At 39.3% G+C, this 23,153-nt stretch overlaps 1 protein-coding gene across 2 annotated transcripts in view; it reads left to right on the plus strand.

The window, feature by feature from the left end:
• LOC101434015 (low-density lipoprotein receptor-related protein 2-like) overlaps nt 1–23,153 on the plus strand; it is a 122,119-nt gene that overhangs the window by 42,582 nt on the left and 56,384 nt on the right. For both annotated transcript variants that reach the window (XM_058300682.1, XM_058300683.1), the window contains exons 10-28: nt 495–718; nt 1,770–1,976; nt 2,887–3,089; nt 3,682–3,822; nt 4,832–5,035; nt 6,627–6,816; nt 8,848–8,973; nt 9,467–9,597; nt 13,518–13,655; nt 14,437–14,718; nt 15,440–15,682; nt 16,491–16,610; nt 16,711–16,827; nt 17,675–18,052; nt 18,698–18,946; nt 19,697–19,908; nt 20,729–20,913; nt 21,351–21,579; nt 22,034–22,208. In XM_058300682.1, coding sequence (XP_058156665.1) covers nt 495–718; nt 1,770–1,976; nt 2,887–3,089; nt 3,682–3,822; nt 4,832–5,035; nt 6,627–6,816; nt 8,848–8,973; nt 9,467–9,597; nt 13,518–13,655; nt 14,437–14,718; nt 15,440–15,682; nt 16,491–16,610; nt 16,711–16,827; nt 17,675–18,052; nt 18,698–18,946; nt 19,697–19,908; nt 20,729–20,913; nt 21,351–21,579; nt 22,034–22,208 — 3,754 coding nt within the window. The remainder of the gene's footprint in view (nt 1–494; nt 719–1,769; nt 1,977–2,886; nt 3,090–3,681; nt 3,823–4,831; nt 5,036–6,626; nt 6,817–8,847; nt 8,974–9,466; nt 9,598–13,517; nt 13,656–14,436; nt 14,719–15,439; nt 15,683–16,490; nt 16,611–16,710; nt 16,828–17,674; nt 18,053–18,697; nt 18,947–19,696; nt 19,909–20,728; nt 20,914–21,350; nt 21,580–22,033; nt 22,209–23,153) is intronic.

Consider the following 23,153-nt stretch of genomic DNA (forward strand, 5'->3'; position numbering starts at 1 on the left):
AAATCCTCTATCTTGAAGTGCTTTTTTGGTACTATTAACAATAGTACATCATTACAATTGGGTTCATTGTGTATAATAGCAGTGCTGTGAATGTACGTAAAAAATTAAATCACAAAAAGATTTTAGAACAATTAATATATATTAGTATCAAATATTCATCTGAGAGGGTTGTTATATGAGATTGTATGTTGAGCTACATGTAATGTGTGTTTTCTAAATGGTTTAAAATTACTTTGTTTTGGCTTTCTAGCCTTGTGCTTATATTTCTTAGTGCTAGTAACTACTAAGAAAGGGAAATGGGGGCTTTTTTAAAACTAATTTTATTAAAGCATTCACATACCGTACTCATACCTCATTTTTCCCAGTAACTCATTGTCTCATGGTTTTATTTATTTTTTGGGTCAAGATGAATGTGATTGTACAAAATATATAAACGGAAGTGTGGTTCTTTCATTTATGCTTAAGAAGTGTAGTAATTTTGGTTTTCCTTTCAGGTTTTTTCAATTGACATTAATGGTTTAAATTTCAAAGAAGTCCTCAATGTTTCTGTTGATGTTGCGGAGAACTTGGCCGTGGACTGGATTAGTAATAAACTTTATATTGTGGAGACCAAGGTCAGCCGCATAGATGTGGTAAATTTGGATGGAAGTCACCGAGTTTCTCTTATCACTGGAAATTTAGGACATCCTAGAGGAATTGCCCTGGACCCAACTGTTGGGTAAGAGATATACAGAGATTCTGGTGCATACCGTCCATTGGATTTCTTGTAGATGCTGTGCTCAAGTCCATATGCCTCTATACATAGCAGCTTTAAAGGAGTTGACTAAATAGAATCTCAGTTGAGGATAAGTAGTACAGATGCACTTGCTAGTGTACTAAAAATACTCGATTTGAGGGAATGTGTGGCAAAAATTTAAAGTCATGACTCAGTTTATTATTATAAGGGAGACAGCCTTCTCCTAAACTCTACAGTTGGGCTGGGTCTTAAGAAACTTTGAAGGTTACCTTAGTGTCGGCGAGTGAAGATTATGCATTTCTGCTTCATGATCTCAGCTGTTCTTTCGTTGAAAATGATGGAAATACCCTCCAGGCAATACTTGTGAATAGGGAATATAGGGAGCAAATGGCCTGTAACTTCTTTTGGTATCAGTAGAAAAGGGTAGGGCGGTGGACTTGGCCCAGTGGTTAGGGCGTCTGTCTACCACATGGGAGGTCCGTGGTTCAAACCCCGGGCCTCCTTGACCCGTGTGCAGCTGGCCCACATGCAGTGCTGATGCGCGCAAGGAGAGCCGCCCAGCATGAAAGGAAGTGCAGCCTGCCCAGGAATGGCGCCACACACACGGAGAGCTGACACAAGATGACACAAGAAGAAACACAGATTGCCGTGCCGCTGACAACAACAGAAGCAGACAAAGAAGATGCAGCAAATAGACAGAGAACAGACAACTGGCATGGGGGTGGGGAGAGGAGAGAGAAATAAATAAATCTTTAAAAAAAAAAAAAAGGGAAAAGGGGAGAAAGCTAATACTGTTATATTTGTGCATTTTAATAGTTGTTATTTGGAATCCCTAATTCTCTCCTTAAGCCCTTGTATGGCATTTAAACTATAATCACAGAATTAGCATTCAGAAACAGAGGTGGGTAGTTTTTATCATTCCATGTTTCTGTAATCCAACAGAGGAAATTTCCATTGATCCAAACACACAGCATAAAAATTTCCAGGTTAACTTGTAAAATAACACTTTTCAACTTGTGTTTGTCTTTTGTAGCTATTTATTTTTCTCAGATTGGAATAGTCTTTCTGGGGGCCCTAGATTGGAAAGGGCTTTCATGGATGGCAGCAACCGTAACAATTTGGTCAAAACCAAGCTGGGATGGCCTGCTGGGATAACCCTGGATATGTTATCAAAGCGTCTTTACTGGGTTGACAACCGATTTCATTACATTGAAACTGTAACTTATGATGGACTTCAAAGGTAAGAAGTATTTTTATATGGTCAGTACATAAAATTGAGAGGGGGACAAAAAATATTTCTCTCTTTGTTGGTTGACATTACAGCTTGAATGACCTTTGTGTTGTTATTTGCCTTGAAATGACCCGCGTTTGTTAATTTTCTTACATTCCAGAATGACACACATTCTTTATAACACGCATACAGCATTCTTTAGGTATTTTCAGAAGTTGGTTAAAACATATTTAAAGCAATCATATATAATTACGTAAAACTGGATGAGCATTGCCGGGTCACGCATTTGGATCACATGAGGGGGTGGATGTGAAAGTGGTATAAACCACAGGGCGCAGGTCCCTCCTGACTTAGTCCCTGGCCTGGGTGGGCCTCTGGGCCCTCATAAGCAGGCTGGCGAGGCCCAGCACAGGAGCGTGGCCAGGAGGTCATTTTATATTCTTCCAATAGCGTCTTCTTGGTTAAATGAAGTGTTTGGATATTAAAATTATGACTTTCTGTCAATGAAACTAGTTCCTGCAGAGGAATATGTGTTTATTTAGCCTGAGTTCTATGTTCATTGTGGTATTTTGGCATTATATTATATGTTACATTTTGTAGGTCATATTTTTATACTTAGGTTAAGTTTTGGAAAGATTTGAATTGGTTGCTGGTTGGGAATAACCTGCAATCATAATTCACAGCCTCTAGCAGGTGGCATCCAGGGTTTTGGAACTGTGCACTGTAAATGGGTGTTCAAAGTGTGCGCTACATGCTTCTGATATCAGATTTACTTATCTTATGCTAAGAAATGTTCCGTGGTGCAATGTGAACATCCTCCACCAGACCCCTGTTACCCTCTTTCTGAGCTGACTTCACCTTTAGTCAAAATAAAAGAAAAAAATTGTATAATATATACTTAACATTTTTTTTAAACCAGGAAGACAGTTGTTAGTGGAAGCTCAGTCATTCCTCATCCCTATGGAATAAGCCTGTTCGAAGAGCATATGTTCTTCACTGATTGGACAAAGATGGCAGTGATGAAGGCAAACAAGTTCAATGACACCAATCCACAGGTGTACTACCAGTCTCCCGCGAAGCCCTTTGGAGTGACTGTTTACCATTCCTTCAAGCAGCCCCATGGTAAGCCCACAGAACTATAGTATCCATACTTTGTCCTGTACATGGTAGAAATGTTTTCTCAAAGCCATGAGGCATCTCATGAGATTTATATGGCATTTTCTAAGATTCAGAGGTAAACTCTGTGAAATTGGCATCGCAGATGATGAACATTCTAGAGGAACTGATATTTTCAGAGTTAAAATGCCAGATCAAGAGAAAATTTAACATTTTAACAAATATTTGTTGGCATGTGCAATGAACCAGATAATGACAACAGTGGGAGATAACAGCGAGTAAAGCAGACCAAACACCTATCCTCATTTTACTGGGACTATCTATCTATTTTTGGTAGTGTCTGAGCCATTTTTTTCTTTTCATCTGTGATATGCTTATCTGTCATTACACCAGCTGGGTTGGGGTCACTTAAAAAAATAAATTTTGTTGTCACTGTCAGCATGGAATGCAGTAATAAAATTGGGAGGGCTAGTGCAGAGAGACGAGCAGGTGAACAGTAATTGGTAGTGATGTCTCTGATGAGTTTCAGACCCATGTCTTTCTATTTCACTTATGGGCTTGCATAATGACTAGATTTTTATACATTTTTTTCTTCCAGTCAGAAATCCGTGTGCCTATAACAATGGAGGTTGTGAACAGGTCTGTGTTCTCAGCCATGTAACAGATAATTATGGTTTGGGTTACCGCTGCAAGTGTATAATTGGCTTTGAACTGGATGTGGATAATCGCCACTGTATTGGTAAGAATATTTGCCTCCTACCCAGGTATCTATCAGCTGCTCTTGCATTTAGCCTTCTCCTCCTTGAACCTTAATTCCTCATTTTCATTAGATTTTCTCTATCCTTCCATTCCTGTTTAATTTTCACCTTTATTGCTTCCCATTGGGTTGCCTACACATCTACTCATAATTAGGCCATTGCCTTTGGTTTTAGCTAATGCTTAAATGCTCTTTTACAACATTTGTTTGTAGCTCTCCTTATGACCATGACAAATTCTGGCTCCCCAGACTGTGCTGCTTAGGCTTATTAAATAAGTTCTGACTCTTTCATAACTCAGATAAAAATCACTCTCATTAAAAAGTAACATGTTTTGTTACTATTATAGCTATGTTTGTAATCTGTAATAGCGTGTGAGACTGTGTCATCTATAAATATGTATATCAATAGTGAACTAATTTCCTATTTCTTCCCTCCCCTACATGTATTAGTCCAAAGGAGTGGTGATGCAAAATACCAGAAATTGGTTGGTTTTTATAAAGGGTATTTATTTGGGGTAGGACCTTACAGATACCAGGCCATAAAGCATAAATTACTTCCAACATCTCTGAGGGTTCAGGCTTCCTGGGTTCCTCTGGGCTCAGCTCCAGTTTTCTCCACAAGGTCAGCTATAGACTATGAGGCTCTCTAGGTTTTGCCTCTCTCCACAAGGTCAGCTATGGATTATCAGGAGAATGGCTCCAGCTTAAACTTCAGCATCAAACTCCAACATCAGAACTGCAACAAACATTAAGAACCTTCAACTCTTTCCCTTGCCATGCCTTTTATCTATGACCTAATGACATGGCCCAATATAAGCCCTAATCATAACTCACTCATGCCAAGATTACAGACCAGATTACAAACATATTCCAATATTTCTTTCTGGAATTCATCAATAATATCAAACTGCTAAACTGCATTTCTGGGATTTCGGGGAGGGATGCAAGAAGCATGTTTGTGGCTGACTGTGCTGTGTTCTTTTTCCTGCAGTTGTTAAGAGGTTCCTATTGGTTTCATCTGAAATGTCTGTTCGTGGGGTTCCATTCAACCCCTCTGCTGATCAAGATGTCATTGTACCTGTGACAGGAAGTCTTTCTTCTTTTCCTGGTATTGACTTTTTTGCCCAGATGAACACTATCTTTTTTTCTGATAGCTCAAAAAACATGATTGCTAAACAAAGGACTGATGGCACAGGTGAGGAAGGATTTTATGTGTGTGTATGTGTGTGTGCATGTGTGTATGTGTGAGTGCTTGTAAATTTTCAGTAGTTAGTGTCTAACATGTTAACTTAGAGGCTATTTCCCATAATCAAGCAGGCACGATCCAGTAAGTTGATGTTACACCCACTGATTTTGACAAAAATTGGTAGCCAATGTAATGCTGAGGGTCTGCCTAGGCATTGACTGCCTGAATTCCCACATTTCCTTCTCCAGTCTCTGTGGTTCTTCAGAGTTTCAAGCAAGTGGGATTTGTCCTTTTATTTGCCACTGCTGAGAGCATGTCTTGAATTGATGATTACCTCTCTTTTTTTCTCCTTTTGTTTCTTTGGGTGTAAAGAAACCTTCATATAAGAAACAAAGCTCCTGAAAATGATAGAACATTATCTTTTAGATAGCTCTGGCTCTTTGATCTATTTTGATCCATTTTGTCCAACTTCATCCTTTTATTTTCTCAGCACAATTTGTTGAAGAGGCTTCTTTGGCATCTTAACAATATTAGTGTTCAGATCCATGCACATGGAATGTCTTTCCATTTCTTAAGTCCTTCCTATCTTTTAGCAATGTCTTGTAGTTTACTACATGCAAGTTCTTTACATCCTTGGTTAGATTTATTCCAAGATCTTGGCTTTTAGCCCCTGTGAACTCCTCCCTTTGTAATTACATTAGTCATGCTTCCTCTTACTTCCCATCCTTTGCTCTCCTACAGTCTCCAATTCACTCCTTTTTGGAAACCACTCCATACCTTCTCCTTGTTCTATGCTCCACTAAGATTCTGTGATCTCATGCCATCCTGTGGATACCTCCATTATAGCACCTGTGGGCATAATCGCCCCAGTTTCTGTCCCACCCCATTAGAAGTACCAGAGGGCAGGGCCTGCACCTCTATTAAGATGCTTCAATTCTCTGTGAACCAGTATCCATATTTGTAAGTATGGTAACACCTTCTTGGTCCAGTCCTTTTGGCTGCTAGCAAATGATCAATTGATCTAAATAAGTCATATTCATTGACTTTGACCAATAATGTATTTTCTGAGTACCTGAATACCTAGAATGGTATATAGCACAATTATGAAATGAACGACTTTTTTTTCACCTACTTCAAAAGAAAGAGTTGTGATTGCAGTTTGTAATGGCTAAAAACAGGAAAGTGTTCGCTCTCCTGTACCCGTTCTGCTTTCCTTTTTGGTATTTCTGGTTACTTACTGGATATGCAAGACTGTTGGTGAGAGGGTTGGGCAGCAAGGGTTACCACCCCCACCCAATGATACCTGATGGTATGAGCTTATCAGAGCCACCTGGCATGGTGTTTGTGTGTAGGTGAACTCGGGTGTCTCTTCCTCAGATGTTCTGCAATAAGAATTTTTTCTGCCATGTTGAGTAATGCAGTAAATGCAGACCATACCACTCTTTGTTTTATCAGAGTCATAGATTTATCTCAATAGTTGCTGTGTTTCTTTGTTTTGTTTGCTTTGCTCAAGAATTCCATATCCTTACTGAAATATGCTGATGCAAAATTTATTATACAGCAGTCTTTGTTTAAACTATGTCCATGTTTTGAATTATAGGAAGAGAAATTCTTGTAGCTGATATGGCAGAAAGTGTTGAAAGTCTTTCTTTTGACTGGATTTCAAAGAACCTCTATTGGACAGATGCAATTCATAAAATCAGTGTCTTGAGGCTAGCCGATAAATTGATATGCACAATAGCCCAAAGTTTAAACAATCCACAATCAATTGTAGTTCATCCTATCATGGGGTAAGTGTGTTCATATTTTTTTCCTAAGGGCTTGAAAACTATGTCTTATAGTCACAACCTAGAAGATCAAGGAATGTAGGGATTCAGTCCGGAAGGAATATGCCGCAGAATTATCGAATTTTCTCCCTGTTTTCTTTTCCTCTAAAGTAAAGTCAACTGGGGTTCACATGGGGTCAAATGCACACCTTTTGTTCCATTCTTTAAATTACTGAGCTGCAATTAAACTACAAACATTTCTGCTGCCAGGGTAACTCATCTGAAGTCAAATCATTCTTTAGATGAAATAAGAAATGTAGTTTCTAGCTTCTAAAGGGAATTTTTCTAAACATTAAAGATTTCTTTTTCTCTGGATCAATATATTGGTATCCATTTTCAAACTTATTTTTGGAGTGTGTTCTTAATTGCAAGACTAAATTTTAGGCTTGCATCCTGGTTTAGGAGTTTCAATAAAATAGTTCTTTTAATATATACATTTTTTTAAAGATTCATTTTATTTATTTTTTCTCCCCACCCGCCCCAGCTGTCTGTTCTTTGTATCTATTTGCTGCATGTTCTTTGTCTGCTTCTGTTGTTGTCAGGGGCATGGCAATCTGTTTCTTTTTGTTGCTGTCATCTTGTTGTGTCAGCTCTCTGTGTGTGCGGCGCCATTCCTGGGCAGGCTGCACTTTCTTTGGTGCTGGACAGCTCTCCTTACGGGGCGCATTCCTTGTGCATGGGGCTCCCCTATGTGGGGACATGCCTGCCTGGCACGGCACTCCTTGCACGCATCAGCACTGTGCGTGGGCCAGCTCTACATGGGTCAAGGAGGCCCGGGATTTGAACTGCGGACCTCCCATGTGGTAGACGGACGCCCTAACCACTGGGCCAAGTCTGCTTCCCTCCTTTAATATTAAAAGTCTGTTTATTAAGAATTATGGCTAGGAACATTTGTCTATATTCATGAAAATGTTATTAAAGAATTTATCTTAAGTTAAGAGTCTATTAGTAGGCAATAACATGACAGACAACATGTTGCTCTACCATTGCCCTTACCGTTTGTAGTGCTATAGGCTGTGCTCTAAGCAAAATCTCATTGATAGGAATTGGTCCTTTAAGGTGGGCCAATCATTTTTATTTATTTATTTATTTACTCATCATTCATTCATTCATTTCTTATGCAGTCCCATGGATTGAACCTGGGATCCCATACTTGTGAAGTTTATTTATTTATTTACTCATCATTCATTCATTCATTCATTCATTTCTTATGTGGTCCTAGGAATTGAACCCAGGATCCCATACTTATAAAGTGTGCACCCAACCACTGAGGTACACCATTCTGCAACTTGCATTAAATTTTTTTTAAACAAATCAATTTTTTACACATTAATAAAGCATACAATTCATTGAAGTGTACAGTCAGTTCTATTTGGCATAGTTAAATAGTTCTTTCATCACTTCAATCATTATTAAATATTTTCAATGTTTCAATAATAATAAACAACACACAAACAAACCAGCCTAGAGTTTCTCAGTCTCAATCTCTCTATGCTTCTGCTGCTGTACATTAAATTCTAATGTAATAAACCCAACATTTATCTATTAAGGGAAGAATACTCATCTTTTAGTTTTTGGTCAATAAACTAAGTTTGAAGTAAGAAATTACTGTCAATGTTCCCCATTCACCCATAAATTACTTTTCTGTTTTCTTTATATTCTAGTTGTTTTATATTGCATTACAATATCTGATATCTTTTCATGTGAATATTCAGGTCTTTTGTCCATTTTAAAATGTCTTTTTGTGGTAGCAGTTCTTTATATATTCTAGACATTAAACTCATATCAGATTGTATTTGTGACTTTGGTCACATGTTGGTAACTCATCTTTGAATTGGAACCCTCTATCTCATATATTTAAAAATAGTAATATACATACATTATAGGTTCTATCTTATACAGAAAGTAAAATTAGTTCAGGGAGTCTCTGGAGACTCTGTTCGTTCTGTAGTTTAAAGCGTTAACATCCTTTATTTATTACATTTTTTTTTCTAGGTATATATTCTATGTTGAATTGTACCATCCTTCTAGAATTGTGAGAGCATGGAGCGATGGATCTCACGCTTTACCTATAGTAAACACTGCTCTTGAATCGCCCAATGGATTGGCCATAGATTGGGAGTAAGTAGGAATGCAGGAATCATATTGTGATACATATTGCGTTTACATTGATGCATTCATATTGTGTTTACATTGGTGCATACTTGGGTAATATGAATGGAGTTACACATTCCTACAGAAGTTTTAAATTATAGGTGAAACGTAGAATAGTATAAAAACACAAACATAGTTGGCCATTATCTCCTAAAACAAATGCATTCATGTGGATGGGAAATATTTGGAATAAATTAATGAGAAAAATACTTACTGATTTCTCATGGAGATAAGTAAAACCCCTAACTTGAAGATAGTCTTAGTTTTCTAAGACAATGAATTGAAAACCACTTCATGAAAGTAGCTGTCTCTTGGGGTGGGGGACAGATTTTTAAATGAATATTTATGAACATGTTTAACTGAATGTCCCTTTTAACATCAATTTTATCAATACATTAATAAAGCAAAATTGCTTTATTTCTTTGTTTCTTGATAACAGATAACCATTTTATTCTTTTAGTGGTTTACGCTTGTACTGGGTAGATGTGTTGTTGGATAAAATTGAGCACAGTACCTTTGATGGCTCAGATAGAAGAACCCTGAGCAATATACAGGAGATGAAGCATCCATTTGGACTTACCATCTTTGGAGGTACAGTTTGAAGCAATAAAAGTATTGCTGTTTTGTGTGTATGTGTGTGTGTTTTAAGAAGGTACTGGGAATTGACCCTGGGACCACATAGGTGGGAAGCAGGTGCTCAACCATTGGGCTACAACTAGCTCCCCTAAAGTGTATGCTGTTTTTATGCTATGCTGGTTGGAACAGCAGATTCCTCTTCACTGTCAGAAAAATGAAGCATTTAATTCATCGCTCTATTAGTCAGCCAAAGAGGTGCTGATACGAAGTACCAGAAATCTTGATTTTTTAAAAGGGTATTTATTAGGGATAAAGCTTACAGTTCCAAGGCCCTTAAAGAGTCTAACTCAAGGTACTGTAAAGGGTACATCCTTACCAAAGTCTATTGCCACCTATTGAAATAAGATGGTGGATGATGTCTATGAGGGTTTAGCCTTCCTCTTTCCTCTTAAGGCTTTGTGGTCCCACCTCCTTCCCATCTCAGCTCTTTTTGGAATTCATAAATAATATCAAACTGCTATACTCTGTCCTCTGGTTTCCAAATGGTAAATAACAAAATTAAAAAAAAAAAACTTTAATCAGTTTGTTATGTACAAAATCACATCACAGTCAGGTTAAAGAACTATGGTTTATCTTGTGCAAATTTCCCTCTGGCCGTAGACCTGTGAAGCTTACAGAACAACTTATCTGCTTCCAATATACAAAGCTACAGACACAGGATAAACATTTGCATTATTTATTGTAAGGAGAATTTTGGAGGGAAACGTGGGTCACTGATCCTCTACAGTTCCAAAAACCTGTGGGACGTACGTCATTGATTTTCAAAGCCTGAGGGTCATTAAGATGTTTTCTTCTCCCTAGGGATTTGTGTGGACCCACCCTTTCCACAGGCTTGTTCAACGGTCATTTTTTTGGCATCTTGTGTGGTGACTGGGCTCCAGATCTCACTCTCCAAGAACTTTGGGGTGATGGCCTCATTTTACCCAATATCTGGGGTAGAGTCTCAACCCACTTAGTACAGTGAGGAGGAGGCATTATTCTCCCTAATCACTGGCATACAGGCACAACCGTCTCAGAGTTGGTGACTTGGCCTTCCCTAATCCATGGGGTACAGACCCACCCTCTCAGACCTATGGGGTGTTGACCTCACCCTCCCCAACCCTTGATGAATGTGCCCCACTCTCACTGTAGCTTGAGGCAGCAAAACTCTCCTTGAACAGTGTGCTGGAACATTCACCTTCTTTAACTGCTGGGAGAAACTCACCCTCTCTGTATACATGGTGGGGTTCTTCTCTTGGCCCAAGGAGATGTCTAAATTCAAGAGCTCAGCTTCCCTGGTTTTCCTTTTAAAGCTGTTTTCCTTTCCCTTTCTTCCCTCCATGTCCCTTTCAGTCCAGGCTGAAAGTATTTTTTTTTTTAAGATTTTATTTATTTATTTATTTCTCTCCCCTTCTCGCCCCACCCCAGTTGTCTGTTCTCTGTGTCTATTTGCTGCGTCTTCTTTGTCCACTTCTGTTGTTGTCAGTGGCATGGGAATCTGTTTCTTTTTGTTGCGTCACCTTGTTGTGTCAGTTCTCAGTGTGTGTGGCGCCATTCCTGGGCAGGCTGCACTTTCTTTTGCGCTGGGCGGCTCTCCTTACAGGGCGCACTCCTTGCGCATGGGGCCCGTAAGGACGGGCGCACTCCTTGTGCGTGGGGCTCCCCTACGCGGGGGACACCCCTGCGTGGCAGGGCACTCCTTGTGCGCAGCAGCACTGCACATGGGTCAGCTCGACACGGGTCAAGGAGTCCCGGGGTTTGAACCGCGGACCTCCCATGTGGTAGACGGACGCCCTAACTACTGAAAGTAGTTTTGTTCATATAGTTCTCACAAAAAATTATGCAGAAAGCAGGGGTCCAAGCCATCAGACAGTACCACTTTCCATAAGTCTTTCCTGGATAATTGCATTTTTAATAATGGGTTATAAGTTCCAAGTTTAGTTAACTTCTGAAATAGGGCACTGTCTTCTGGGGGCTTGATTTCCAGAGGCTTGGAATTTCTGGGATCAGATGCTGTTTTCTTTGTACCAAACAATTCACTTACCAGCTTATCTCTTTCCTCTACCATTTTGCTATAAGCTGCAAGGAGGAACCAGGCTGCGTTTTCCACAGTTTGTTTGGAAATCTCCTTGGCTAAATGTCCAAGCTCGTAGTTTTCAAATTCTGCCTTCCATACAACATCAGGAGTAAATTTTGCTAGGTTATATGCAACTTAAAAACACAGATTGCTTTTACTCAGAAATCTGTTGGTTTTTTACAAAGAGTATTTATTAAGGATGAAAGCTTACAGTTACAAGGCTCTAAAGAGTCTAACTCCAAGTACCATAAAAGGTACTTCTTACCAAAGTCTGTTGCTTTGTGTTGAAACAAGATGGCAGATGATGTTTGCAATGGTTCAGCCTTCCTTTTTCCTCTTTTTTAAAAATAAATATTTATTTACTTATTTATTCCCTTCCCCCAGCCCCCCCCCCACACACACACACACTGTCTCCTCTCTGTGTTCATTCCCTGTATGCTTTTCTGTGTCTGCCTGTCTTTTCTTCTCATCTTCTCTTTAGGAGGCACTGGGAACCAATACCAGGACCTTTTGACATGGAAGAGAGACACTCAATCACTTGAGCTGCTCCAGCTCCTCGACTTGCTGTGTCCTCTGTGTCTCTTTATTATTGCATCCTCTTGTTGTACCAACTTTTTGCTCCACGTGGGCCAGCTCTCCACACCTTACAGGTCAGCTTGCTTTCACTAGGAGGCCCTGGGAACCAAACTCCAGACCCTGTACATGGTAGACAGGAGCCCAATTGCTCGAGCCACATCCACTTCTCTCTCCTTCCTCTTAAGGCTGCGTGCCTCCCAGCTCCTTCTGATCTTGGCTATAGGCTGGAGGGCTCATTTCTTTCCCGGCTTAGTTGCTCTGTTTTCTTCATGTGGTTGGCTGTAACTCTCAGGTGAATGGCTCATCTCTCTTCCTAGGGCTGCAGAATCAAAAGGCCTCCCTTCTTACCTGTCTATGGAGCTCTCTCTCTTCATGTGTGTATCTGATTCTGTCTACTTGAGTGAGTGTCCATTTTTATAGCCCACCAAGGGGGCAGGAACTCAAGCCTGCATGTCCTAGTGATGTGGCCAAATCAAAGCCCTAAACTTAACATAATCAAGTTTGAAGTTAATACAATCAAAGTGTATCATAGCCATTGGAACAGACTAGCTTACAAACATAATATCTCTTTATGTAATTCATAAATAATACCAAACTGCTACAGTCGCCTGTGGGCTCATTTGGATAGTAATGCTCTAGATTACATTTATCATACATTTCAAAGTCTGTGTATCATGTGAGTAAACTTAGGCTGAAATCACCTCCCTCATATCACACTTTGTTAAACATTGATTACCCATTGAATGACTCTGAAGCTTTTTAAGTCATAGTGTTTTTCATTTTGTCATTGCTTAAGCAAACACTTTGCAGTAGTATTTCTTCCTGAAGCCTGGCATTCTGTGCCTGGCTGTCAGGGATTCTTGGTCCTTGGCTCATGTGACAATGCACAGCATCTCCTGGCATTTCCACTGACTTGCAGCTTCTCGCTTTCATTCTGCTTACAAAAACCCATCCTCATTGACTTGGGCCACACGTTAACTGAGGTTAAACTGAAGTAACCTCGTCAAAGTGTCCTATTTCCAATGGGACCATACCCACAGGAATGGAAACTTTCCTTTTCTGGGGTACATAGCTCCAAGCCACCACACTGTTGGTCAACAATGTAAAAATATTAGGGTATGTTTTACTCAGAATAGTAAGGCATCCCAAAGAATTTAATGCATTTTCAAGATGCGTTACAGAACTACTACATTTACTCAAGGGAGCTATGACTGAAAACACTAATCAGCCATTTTCTTCTTAGACTATGCGTTTTTTACTGATTGGACCCTGAGTGTTATTGTTCGAGTCAGGAAAACTGATGGTCGGGAGAGGACTGTTATCCGCAGAGGCATCAGTAACCTGTTGCTTGTGAAATCATATGATGAGAACATCCAGACCGGTGAGTGCCAAATTATTTATTATTTGTGGTGGTTTCTTCTCTCTGTTTTAGTTTCCTTGGCTGCTTAAAGCAGATACCATGAAAAGTGTACAAACCATGGCATTTGTACACATAGTGTATTCATTTTCATCACTTCAGTCATTATTAGAGCATTTTCATTATTATAATAATTTTGTAATTTATTGTTTGGACATGTGCGTTGCTTCCATCTTTTTGGCAGTTTTGAATAATGTTGCGGTGAACATAGGTATACAAATATCTGTACAAGCCCCTGCTTTCAATTATTCTGGGTATATGCCCAGGAGTAGGATTGCTGGGTCATATGGTACTTCTGTACTTTCTGAGGAACTGCCATATAGTTGCACATTCATCAACTCAATTATTATTATAGCATTTTCATTATTCCAGTAACCACAGTAAAAAACAAACACTCATCACCTCTCATGCTTCCCTTGTCTTAACATAGTTACTGTTGTGTTTACATGTCTCTAGTTTATTTGTATTTAAATGCAAACAACATATCACCTTTTGTATAGTTTCTTCCACTTAGTATATTTACATTAAAAAATATTATTTATATATTACTATATTATGTGTATTCTCAATTTATAAACAACTTATTTAAGTATATATTGTGTTAATAGTGTAGAGTGTTGCACAGTGGATTTTGGGAGAAGTACGTTTAGCACATTTCTATATTTCAATGAATTTTACATTTTGGCAGGTGGATTCCCAAGGGGAAAGGGAAATAACAACTTACAAGAGGACATTGCTTTTTCAGGTTCTAACTACTGCAGTCGACCCACCAATCCTAATGGCGACTGCAGCCACTTCTGCTTCCCAGTGCCAAATTTGCAGCGGGTGTGTGGTTGCCCCTATGGAATGCAGCTGTCAGCCAATCACTTGACGTGTGTGGGCAACTCGTCCAATCACACAGCAGCACAACACTGTGGCAGCTTTTCTTTCACCTGTAATAATGGCAGATGTGTGCCTAGAGAAAACCGCTGTGATGGATTGGATGACTGTGGTGATAACAGTGACGAGCTTCTCTGTGGCTCATCTAGTAAGTCGCTATACCCTGGAGCCATTTCCTAGGATGAGTAGAACAGAGAAAGGTGGGCTACAATGAGAATTTATGCCAAAGTTTTAGACAATAAATATCATTCATAGGTTATGTTATAATATCTTCTAGCATTGGTTTAAACTGACACAGAAAAGAGGTACTTGAAATAATAGCCTTTGAAAATTTCATATGCTACATTTCTTGTAGTCCCCCATTGAAAAGATAAAGTTTATACTCTATGAAGTTTAGGGCCTGAGCAAAAGATTGCAAAAGGCAAAAGTACTCCGCTTGTACATTTTTTCTAATACTTTGTTTTTTTAAAAAATATTTTAAAAATTATTCTTAAAAGATACAGATCACAGAAAATGTTAATTTAAAAAATACAGGAGGTTCCCATATGCCCCACTGCCCACACCCCCGACATTTCCCACATAAAAAACTTCTTTCATTAATATGGTACATTCATTGCATTTGATGAATACATTTTGGAGCACTGCTACACAGCATGAATTGTAGTCTATATTGTAGTTTAATACTTCCTGTTAATGAGTGAAAAAGCTTGAATCTAATGCAAAATGCAAACAATTATGTACGTCATGGTATTCCTGCAAGGATTAAGTCTCTGGGTCATGGTAAGCGCCAAACAAATGTCAGCCAATAAAGGTTGCTGTGATATTGATGTTGTTGCTGTCCCCTGGTGCTCCCATTGTTTTTGCTGTAGATAATACCTGTTCACCTACGGCATTCACCTGCGGCCATGGGCAGTGCATCCCCGCAAGCTTGCGCTGTGATGGGCATGATGACTGTGTGGATGGCAGTGACGAGCAGGACTGCTCCCCCCGTTTAGCTGCTTCCTGCCCTCCAAACCGCTTCACCTGTGATAATAAACTGTGTATCCCAACACGCTGGGTCTGTGATGGAGATAATGATTGTGGGGATGGATCTGATGAAAGGAACTGCAGTAGTAAGTTTCTCTTGGTTGGTCAGTGTAGTAAAACTCTGTAGACACAAATGTTCACACAAATATGACTTATGTTCACTACATATATAGAGTTCTGTGGAAGCCACAAAAGGATTGTTTCTGTCAAACATCTAGATAGAAACTGCGCAGATATTTAAAACTTAATCTATTGATTAATTTGCTCATGGTTAGCTGACTACCAGTCTATAATTGTTTTCTAAGCATAGTCTGCCATTTGTCTATAGAAATAGAGGTGATAGAATAAGAAGGCATTTAAGCTTAAATTTCCATTAACCTGCTTTTCATCTTGTTAGTGTCTTTAGGTTGGTTGGTTCTCATTCCTGCAATCATAGTTTAAGGTAGAGTAGAGTTCCCTGGACTAAGTTCTAGTCTTGGTTGGAAGTCACTTCTGGAGGAGATAAGCTTCTATCTTGCACATTCCATGAATCTGCATTTCTCTGCTTAGAGCCAGTCATTTGTGTTTACACACTGTTGCTACCGGGATATGGCTCCAGCAAGCAATGCTGCCTAGTAGGGCTCCATTCCTTTGCTTTGATCTTATCAGTTAAAGTGTCTTCCCAGGCCAAGCCCATGGGATATATTTCAAGGTACTTCAAGAATGCCCTTTAATCTTTCTATTCCTTTTCTCAAAAACTGTTTTGGCATTGAGTTCTCTTTCTGGGTTGACAATGCAACTGAGGAATCTTGAACATATGTACAACTTGTATAGTTACTTTTTCAGTTTGACTCTGAATCACATCGATAAAGAAATAAACTGCTCTTTGGTTTTATTTTTTTAATTTTACATTAGGTGTTGAAGATACTTGCCCATTTGGTCAGTTCAAATGCCCTGAACGTAGATGTATTGACCTATCTTTCGTCTGCAATGGGGAGAAGGATTGTGCTGATGGAGCTGATGAAGTTGGTTGTGGTGAGAGTGCTTTGTTTTTATTCATGATATTTAGAAAATTTGCACCGTTTTTAGTTTTCCTTCTGAGCTGATTTCTAGTGTTCTTCTCTTATATCCTTAGTATATAACTGCACGGCTCTTGAGTTCAGGTGCGCCAGTGGGGATCATTGTGTTAGCAACACGTACCGTTGTGATGGTGTCTATGACTGCCAAGACCATTCTGATGAGATCGGTTGCCGTAAGTATTGTGTCCCCAATTTGTTCCATACAGGTAGGTCATTTCATTTTATTAGGACCCGGCCAAAACCAGAGGGAAGGCAGCCTAAAGTTATATCAAGTCAACGAGGTACTAGACCTCACTATTTTTTTCCTCACAAGTCCCATATTCTATATATGAAGACATATTACTGGTTTCTCTTAACCCTCAATAGGGAGGTCAAATCAAGGTTTAGGTCTAGTGATATAGACTCTAATGAATCAAATCTTTGGCTGTTGATGTTGACAGCTTGCTAAGATTTTCTATATGGCCTTTTTCCTAGTATAGTAAGGGAAAATATAGAGAGTAAGAGACAAGCAAGGTAGACAGTTACAAGGGCATTGAGTGGTAAGATAAAATGCTAAGGAAGCTCAGAGGAATGTTCTAGTCAAGTAGGATATCAAGAAATATTAATCAGATGGCCAAATTCTGTAGGCCTGAGTCCTGTAATGGAAATGACCTATAATGAGTGGCCAAATGCCACCAGGACATTGGTGAAGGAATTTGCGTTTATTTCTGTGGAATCGGGTTAGTATTCTTATCTCTCAGTGATTGCTTGATGAATACTGGAATTTGCAAAGAAAAGTTTGAAAAAGTATTTACTGTTACCTCCTGTTTTCTTAGTGTATGCCAATTTCATAGGTTATAGTTCATTTAAGGGAAAATGGCATTATCAAAATAGTCTTAGTTTTTCAGACCTACTATTAGTAAAGATATACAATTTTTATATCAGTTTTCTGTAGTTATTACAAATCACCACCATGAATCATTTTCTGTGAATCTAGAGAATTGGAATAAAAAACCCTTTTTACAAATGCTCTTTCCCCAGCCACCAGGCCTTCTGGAATATGCAACCATGATGAATTTCTATGCCAAGAAGATGGCTCCTGCATTCCTCACACTTGGGAGTGTGATGGACATCCAGACTGCATCCACGGATCCGATGAGCACAAGGGCTGCCCCGCTAGTACCTGCCCTGAAACTCACTTTCGCTGCGACAATGGAAACTGCATCCGCAAAACATGGGTCTGTGATGGGGACAATGACTGCACAGATAGGAGCGATGAGAGGGACTGCCATCCTCAGCCCTTTCACTGCCCCAATTGGCAATGGGCCTGCCCTGGCCACAGCATCTGTGTGAACCTGAGTAAAGTGTGCAATGGCATCCCTGACTGTCCTGATGGAGCAGATGAGTCCCCAATTTGCAGTAAGTTTCCTGACAACAGTTCACTGGTGATAAATTCATTTTGAGTAGCAGCCTGGTGTGCATCATGAGCTTCACTGTGTAGCTTTCAGTTCAGATTACAGAGTAAATCTGTCTAGAGAGAGATAAGTCATTGCTGGGTAGTATTTCTTGTTAAAACGCTTGTTTTTGTGTTTTTGTCTTTTACTTCACTTTGTAATTTTAGTCAGAACTTGTTTTAGTTGCAAATGTTGTGATTGACATTTAATCCTAACAACTGTCCTTTCCTCTTTTATCATTTTCTCTTAATTGTCCTATTTGTTTATGGGTAGCAAAATGGTAGAAGAAACAAGTGAAGCAATTTAGGTTCTTTTGCATGCTCTCTGCCCATGACAATTACGTTTCTTTCTTTGCACTAAATAAGAGAGCATTGTGGTGAAGGCAGTCAAAGTCCACTGGATGTAAAGGAGAGAAAGAGCCTGTGGAGCTCATCCAAGTGGATGCTGCCCTTCCCTTCCACCTGGACATCACACTGAAGGTGCCATGAAGGGCGCACGACAAATACTACATCAGAGTGAATCATATGAATTCACTTTGTGAATTTTGCTTCACTTTGCAAAGGATAGATCCCTCACTGTAACCCTTCACAACTCTCTTCTTTTTTTCTAGACCTTCAGAGCTGCTTACGTTATAATGGTGGCTGTACTCACAGCTGTTTTCAGGGGCCCTTTGGGGCTGAATGCCGGTGTCCATTGGGATACGTACTTGCCAATGATTCTAAGACCTGTACAGACATCAATGAATGTGAATTCCCAGGCGTTTGTAGCCAGCACTGTTACAATGAGAGAGGTTCTTACCGGTGCTTGTGTGATGAAGGCTACTTCTTAGAAAGCAACAGGTGGAGTTGCAAAGTTGCAGGTAATGGGTGAACTTGAAAGCAAACATTGCCGCATATAAGATCAAATGGCATGTGTAGGCTGTGAGGTGGACAGGTTTTGTAATCTTCCTAGATCATATGATATAATAGACATAAACATTTGAAAAACAGATGTTAAAAACTATACAGGTGGAATTGCTTATTTAAAGTTCAGTATATATTGTCAATTCAGTAGTACTAAGTGCAAGTCATTTTTCTGCTTTAAAAGTGACTGAATAAAGGAGACTAAAGCCAGTATGTAGAATGGCAGGCAGTCCAGGGGATAGACCTGTTACCCTCATCCTGTGGCTTCCATGTAGGGATCAAATAGCAATAGCAAAGCTATTGCTCCAGGTTTACTTTCTGTAAGAAAGCAGAAATTAGAAAGAGAAGTGGAGCAGAAGCATCTTCCTTTGAAGGTGTGAGCTAGCATTTGAGCTGTGCTCTATCCCCTCAGCCCCCATTATTCTATCTTTGCAGGAGCCATGTGATATCATCTTTCCCTCTGGGGGAGGGTCTGGAATGATTCCATTGGGGAATGACAAGTATGGCATAATTGGGAGGCTCGGAGGAGCTTCCCTGGTTCGTAATTGACATCTCTGTCCTGGGTCAGTGGTGCTTCCTGACTCCATGAGGAGGAGATTTCAGAAGCTTGGGTCCCTCCCAGATCTTGGGCTCCTTCTGATTTCTATCTATTTGTGATAGTCACAAGAATCTCAGAAATGACAGTTTTTCATTTTCTTCTCGTACAGTGTCTGAAAGTATGCTGTTGCTTGTGACCAATCAGAACCAAATTGTTGCTTATGATACCACTTCCCATACCCAAAACACCTATCCTCTGATCGAGGATGGTTCTCACATCGTAGCTGTTGATTTTGATTCAGTCAGTGGTCGTATCTTTTGGTTGGATGGAATTCAGGATAAACTCTGGAGTGCATTTAAAAATGGAACAGATAGAAAAATAGTAAGTATAGCTTTGTTCTGACTGACTGTTGTTTCTGCTGTTACTCACCAATGGGAGAGAGGGCATTCTTCACTCCCTTGGGCATTATGATATTCCCATTTGTTCCACATCATGCCCAGAGCCTGGACATTTGTACGCAAACACACACTATGGGTGCTTTGAAGTGCATGGGCAATCAATCCCCCAGGTCTCCTCTACAATCTGTTCTCATAGTTTAGAGTAGATTGCATGGGAACAAATTCCTCTTTAGTTTAGGATGCCTTTTAGTTTCTGATGCTTACGTTTCCTCTGCCCTTTAAAACTGAATTTCGTAAAGTATGTGGTATTTAACTGTATAATGTTTCATAGGGTTGCAACCATAGGATTTCAAATGGATATAGTTTTTGAAAACCAACTGGGAGTTTTTTCATGTTAAAAACAATTTATTGAAGTATATCTTGCATACATGAACATACATAGACAGTAAGTGTATAGTAAAACTTTTCTAATTCTCACAATCCCAAGAGAAATGCCTTATTGTAGATACTATATAATTTCCACATATACATTCATTTCTTTTAGAATTCTTCCTAAATAATTGTATAGTAAAAGTGGTGAAAAAAATGGCATATCATCATACAGGGCTCCCATACGTTACACCACCACAAATACCTTGCATTGTTGTGAATCATTTGTAACAAATTATTAAAGCATTGTCAAAGTATCACCATTAACTATTGTCCATATCTTACATTTGATGTATTTGGTCCCCAACCTACCCAATTATTTTTTTCTTTTTTCCTACCCAAATATTAACAACTTTATTTAATTTTGTTTTTAGGTACTTGACAGTGGTGTCACCATGGTCGAACATATTGCAATAGATTGGGTAGGTCGCAATCTTTACTGGACAGACTATGCTGTGGGAACAGTTGAAGTCTCTAAACTGGATGGGAGCCACCGGACTGTGCTGATTAATGAAAATATAACAAATCCAAGGGGACTAACACTAGATCCCAGAATTAAGTAAGTCTTGTTTGGTTTGTTTTATTGACCCCTTGGGGCAGTGTGGGCAAGAGTAACAGGATGTAGCTGATATATATATATTATTTAAACATCTTTATGAAATGGTAGGCATTCAAGTTAAGAAAAAATTGGTTACTAATTATTAGTTTGGGATAAATAAATCAAGTCTTTTAAGGTTCTTAAACATGAAAAGGTAGACCAAGGACAGATATTTTTAAATCAGAAATTTGTGGTTTGAGATTTTATGTCATAAAAAATAAAAATGTCATATTGTAGTGCATGAGCATTATTTAAAAAACACCCAGATGGCTTGCGATTACATCATGATGACAACCAGCAGAACCAGATACATTCTGAACTGGAGCTTAAAATGTCCTTTAAAAAAGTACAGGTATTTTTTACGTTGAGCTATGTCCTCTCCAATTGTCCTTTCACAGCTACCATCTGATGTTCTGGTCTAGCTGGGGCCATCACCCTGTTATTGAACGAGCCAGCATGGATGGCAGCATGCGCACTGTCATTGTGCAGGACAAAATCTACTGGCCCAGTGGCTTAGCTATTGACTATCCTAATAAACTGCTCTACTTCATGGATGCCTATCTTGACTACCTAGGCTTTTGTGATTATAATGGATTCCATCGAAGTCAGGTGGTAGCCAGTGATGTGGTAAGTTGATACTGAGAAAACAAATTTATGCATGGGTAGAAAACTGAGTTCCAAGAAAACTAAGAATCATAGACATGTGATCTGTGGATGTTAATTGTGTTGACCAAAAATTAAGTTTGTATTTCTCAGTGAAATGCATTTCACAAGTTAAAAGGGGAACACTTAACCTTCAGGAAATATGTATCTGAGGCACAGAACAAGATGGAAGTAGTGGACAAGGACTGGTATTAATTGAGGAGGAGAGAGAGAGGTAGGAATAGGGGATGAGGATCTAGATATTCGCCTTATTTTCTGTGCTTCGGTTTTGTAAAAGGGATGTCCACTGTAATTGCCAAAGTACTTCTCTGTGTGTTTATTAAATAAGTAAATGCTAGAGGAAACCATCTTCTTGGGGGATTGATCATCTTGGCATTTATTTCCGGCTGAGAGCTCATTGTTAGATTCTACCCCACAGATTCTGCGGCACCCCCACGCCCTAACCCTCTTTGAAGATTTTGTGTACTGGACTGAACTTTATACTCGTCAAGTTATTCGAGCTAACAAATGGCATGGGGGGAATCAGACAGTCATAATGTCTGGCCACCAGCCCCTTGGTATTGTTGCGGTTCATCCTGTGAAACAACCAAGTAGTAAGTAGTAATTCTGCCTGGTAATAACTTGGGAAATATGCACACTCTTACAGCTCCATTCCTTTTTACTAACCATCCCACTCCACACTCTCCCTGCTTCATGGAATACCCAAACCACATATGCAACTGCAACCTATGTAAATTGTGTCATTTTATTCAACAACTACCTACTGCTTCAGTGACTTTGCTCTGAGCCTCTGAGTTTTTCCCTACCACGCAATAGATACTTCCTGTCCGTTGTTGCCAAACTGGACCACATAAGCTACACAAGCACAGAAGGTTACTTCCCACCTCTTAACCTTGTATTAGCTCTTGCCTCTGACTGGAGGATCCTGTCTCCAGATCTTGCAGAGTTGCAGCTCCCCCTTTCTTACTTCATTTGCTCTTTGAAATGAGATACAAGTGCCTTGACATCACTCAGTAGGAAAGGAAGAAGTAAACCTTTTCTTTCCCCTGACGATATGATCCTATATCCAGAATCTCCTGAAAAAGTCACAAGAAAGCTATTAGAACTAATAGATGAATTCAGCAACATGGAGGGATACATGATTAATATGCAAAATTCAATAGTATTTGTATATACTACTGATGTGTAATCTGAGGAGGAAATCAGAAAAAAAGTGATTTATAGCCACTAAGACAATCAAATAATTAGAAATAAATATAATTAAGGGCATAAAGGACCTGTTTTCAGAAAACGACAAAACTGTGCTAAAAGAAATGGAAGAAGACTTAAATAAATTGAAGGATATTTCTTGTTCATGGATTTGAAGACTAAGATTGTTAAGATGTCAATTATACCCAAACTGATTTTCAGATTCAATGTAATTGGAATAAAAGTCTCAACTGCATTTTTTGGAGAAGTGTAAAAACCAATTATCAAATTTATTTGAAAGGGTAAGGGACCCTGAATAGCCAAAAGAATCTTAAAATAGATGAACGAAA

The sequence above is a fragment of the Dasypus novemcinctus genome, chromosome 7 (assembly GCF_030445035.2).
Source record: "Dasypus novemcinctus isolate mDasNov1 chromosome 7, mDasNov1.1.hap2, whole genome shotgun sequence".
Taxonomy (NCBI): domain Eukaryota; kingdom Metazoa; phylum Chordata; class Mammalia; order Cingulata; family Dasypodidae; genus Dasypus; species Dasypus novemcinctus.